The 3602-nt window shown below is 35.2% G+C and overlaps 1 protein-coding gene across 1 annotated transcript; it reads left to right on the top strand.

Moving 5' to 3' along the window:
• Nucleotides 1-533: 533 nt before the first annotated feature.
• LOC103960609 (autophagy-related protein 8f) lies at nt 534-3337 on the top strand. The gene is made up of 6 exons (XM_048577447.1): nt 534-690; nt 930-971; nt 1112-1167; nt 1403-1455; nt 2758-2876; nt 2973-3337. Exons 2-6 carry the CDS (start codon nt 935-937, stop codon nt 3074-3076), a joined length of 369 nt encoding a protein of 122 aa, XP_048433404.1. The 5' UTR covers nt 534-690; nt 930-934; the 3' UTR covers nt 3077-3337.
• Nucleotides 3338-3602: the final 265 nt, after the last annotated feature.

The raw sequence follows: 3602 nt of genomic DNA, 5'->3' as shown, positions 1-3602 counted from the left end.
CTAATTGGCCTAAATTCTAGTTAAACTTTTAAAACTATAATTAATTTTTTTTAAATAATAAATTTTGTTAAATTATTATCTCTATTAATTAATGAAATCCTCTTTGTCAACCAAAAGAGGATGAAAAGATTATTTAGTCTTCTATTACACAAAAAAAAAATGATGAGCAATAATGTAATTTCACAGATCCAAATTTTATTATTTTTTTATTGAAGCCTCATTCGATGTTAAAATACCTCTAATATTTATAAATAAATAAAAAAACAAAAACAAAAACCTCCCGCTTTGCCCACGTTCTCTCTCTTTCTCCTTCTCATTTTCTAAAAAAATGTGTTTATAGATACAAAGTGTGTAGGCAAATACTAATATTTATTAAAACTATAACAATTAGATAAAGTCCTTTTAATATAAAGGGAAGTGTTATTCGCATTCCAAAAATCTAATTATACACTCCTCACAAATGTATTTTTCTTTCTAAACATAGAAAGTTTAGACTGTAGAATGACGATTTTTGGAGTATAAATAACAATTCTCAATATAAATAGGAAAAAACCAAAGCAAAGAAGCAGCCTCCCCACTGTAACTGCATCGTCATCGTCAACCAAACCCCACGGGATTTCGTGGACTTTTCTGATCAAAAATCAAAAGGCTCGCCTTTTCCCTTCTGGCTTCGTCTCAAGACTTCACGAGGTTCGATTTTCATCTACTAATTCGTTTTTTTTTTTTTTTTTTTTTTACCCCTGATATTGTTAATTTCATCATTTGATTATCTTTTTATGGCTCAAAAAACACTTCTGATTCTGTAATTGTTTGGGAAAATTTGATTTTATTGGATGGCGAAATTTCTTGCGCAATCAATATTTTGTGGTTTAATTTATGGATGATCTTAAATTTTTACTTTTTACTTTTGTGTTATATGATAATTCCAGGTCAAATGGCAAAGAGTTACTTCAAGCAAGAACATGATCTGGGTTTGTACCAGTATTTTACATATGAAAATTGTCACTGTTTTTAATTTATGTTAAGAAAGCAATATAGTGAATGAATTTATGGATATGTGGGTTTTTTTTATTTTTTATTTTTTATGTTTTTTTATTTTTTAAATCTTCAGAGAAGAGACGGGCAGAGGCTGCCAGGATCAGAGAGAAATATCCAGATAGAATTCCAGTAAGAATTTGAATCCCAAGTTCAATTATCTAATTAACAATTATTGTCCAAGATTTTAATGCAGTAAGTTAAAGGATTCGAATGGTTCTGTATTAATTCATAATAATCTGGTACTGCTGTTGTCAGTTTTAAATTTTTAGTAAGATTATCATCTTCAGGTATTGAGAAGTTGATTTCGGATTAGATTCCTCGAACGAGGTTTTGCTGTCTAAAATCTTGCTTTTATTATGTTAAGGTGATTGTGGAGAAAGCAGAAAGAAGTGATATCCCAAACATTGATAAGAAAAAGTAAGTTTTTTTTTTCGCAGTGTGAAGTGCTTATAGTGTGGAATTCTTTTGTCATGTGTCCTGGATCAGTTTTGCTGCTCTTTGATTCCGTCGTTTTTATTGATTTCTAGCCAAGTTGACATCTGTCTAGTTTTGGACAAATTATTTAGGTAGTTCCCTCTCTTTGATTATCTAACTCTTACAATGGCTGAAGTAGGATGTTCTTTATTGTTGATTGGTAACTGATAATTGTCTTTATGTATCATATGACAGTATCCGTTTTCTTTTTGGTGACCTAATTCTTCGAACGGCTGAAGTAGGGAGTTCTTTATTTGTGTTCATCATCCTTGGTAAAATGATTTGGTTATGGACAATTGTCTTCAAGATAATATATGACAATATCGTTTTATCTTTCTGTTTGGGCCGAAAATATTATTTTGGGCTGAGTTTGGAGTTATTCTCGGCCCAGTAGCATTCATTTAGAATCTTGTTGTGGGCTGTCCAATAAGGGCCAGCTGAATCCTCTTGCGAGGAGGATTGGTTTAGATAAGGGTGAGGTAGTCGAAACCTAGTGCAACAAGGAGTCTTAAGGCTAAGGTTGAGGATGCTAAGAATTAGGGGATGAATTTGGTTTGTTTAAAAACTTGGTTCAAAGTCCTAGTAAAGTTAGGATTGGCCGAGACCTAAACAGATTAGGTTGAGGAATTCTAATCCGAGTGATTCTAGCTCGGTTATTGGGGGTTTGCTACCATAAATAGAGAAGGGAGTGCATCATTCAAGCTCTTTCAAGCTCTTTGCGAAGTGAGGTGTTATAGATTTCTAGGCTTGGCACATTGAAAGCTGAGTTGTTTTATGATTGGATACTCGCAAGTAAGTTTGAAAATTTGACATTCAGATGGCCGAACCACATTTACCATCAAGACATACATCTCTTTTGAGTATTTGTGTCCATATAGTCTGTTGCCAGTTTGGCGTGCTAAAACTCTCACGAATATAATCACCGTGATCAAACCCGACTCCGATGACTCATGAACTTCGCAAAACTAGCAGCCTTGTCTTCAGGCTCTAGAACCCAAAGGCTGAGACATGTTCCTTCCTTGGTCGCAATCGCAAGATCAAGAAGTCAGCAGCGCGCTCAAAGCTACATCCAACACATTTTACTCCCCGGCCGAGCTCGGCCATCGAGTTTGCACACCCCGCACATAACTGAAGGATGTAGCTAGCTTATTAGTTACCCGGCCTGCGAACCACGTAGGCTTGGTAGTTTTTAGGGTCAACACTTTCTCTGTTTCTTTAACCATAAACTGAATCTGAAAATTACAGGTACCTTGTCCCGGCTGATCTAACTGTGGGACAATTTGTTTATGTTATCCGCAAAAGGATTAAGTTAAGTGCAGAAAAGGCGATCTTTATATTCGTGGACAATGTACTCCCACCAACAGGTATGTTCTTTTGATATTGTCCTTAAGAGGATGCTGCTCTTTGCTTGGCCTTTCAATTGAACATGGCCAACCTATAATGTCTTCCATCGTTACCAGGTGCAATTATGTCTGCCATATATGAAGAGAAGAAGGACGAAGACGGGTTTCTCTACGTCACGTACAGCGGTGAGAACACATTTGGTTATCAAATTCCACTGTAGAGCTCCCGATTATTTGGATACCCCCATCATCTTCCGTTCCCGGCGCACATTTGATTTCATCTTTGCTATCTTCATTTCCTTATGCTGATGCTTCTGTTATTATGCCTACTTCATAAACATCTTCGCGATGATAATATGTATAGTCGCTTATTGTACATAATCTCGAAGTTCTTGTTTATGATTAAAATTTCATGTTTGTTTCGTTTCATAATTATTGAATGAAGATCACTGATCAGTGCCAGTTTTAGCTGGTCATGGTTATATAGGGGTACGACATTGATATAAGTTTTATATATTCCTTCCCCATTTCATTTGTATAAAGAAAATGAAAATTACAATGTTGTAGAAAATATGATGAGCTTTGTTTCGCATTGGCGGTTATCTAGAGCATGAGACTAAGGTCATTAGTAGGTTTAGAGCAGCTCTCAAATGGGATGATAATTTGGTGTCGGGTGGCTTCAAAATAGATGAGGATTTCTTGCTTTTGTAATAGGTGAAATTCTAGGGTTCCATTTTCAAAACTCAC

Source organism: the organism of the source record quoted next, unplaced genomic scaffold (genome assembly GCF_019419815.1).
Source record: "Pyrus x bretschneideri cultivar Hongxiangsu unplaced genomic scaffold, Pyrus_bretschneideri_v1 Contig114, whole genome shotgun sequence".
NCBI classification, from domain to species: domain Eukaryota; kingdom Viridiplantae; phylum Streptophyta; class Magnoliopsida; order Rosales; family Rosaceae; genus Pyrus; species Pyrus x bretschneideri.
The sequence above is the reverse complement of the archived record's forward strand: the minus strand, read 5'-3'. Positions and strand labels throughout refer to the sequence as shown.

Excerpts from the sequence above, each read along its gene's own strand:
- LOC103960609 (XM_048577447.1), top strand. The coding sequence starts at position 935 with ATGGCAAAGAGTTACTTCAAGCAAGAACATGATCTGG. Across the intron at positions 972-1,111 it reads CAAGCAAGAACATGATCTGG|AGAAGAGACGGGCAGAGGCT; the intron begins GTTTGTACCAGT and ends TTAAATCTTCAG. Across the intron at positions 1,456-2,757 it reads CCAAACATTGATAAGAAAAA|GTACCTTGTCCCGGCTGATC; the intron begins GTAAGTTTTTTT and ends TGAAAATTACAG.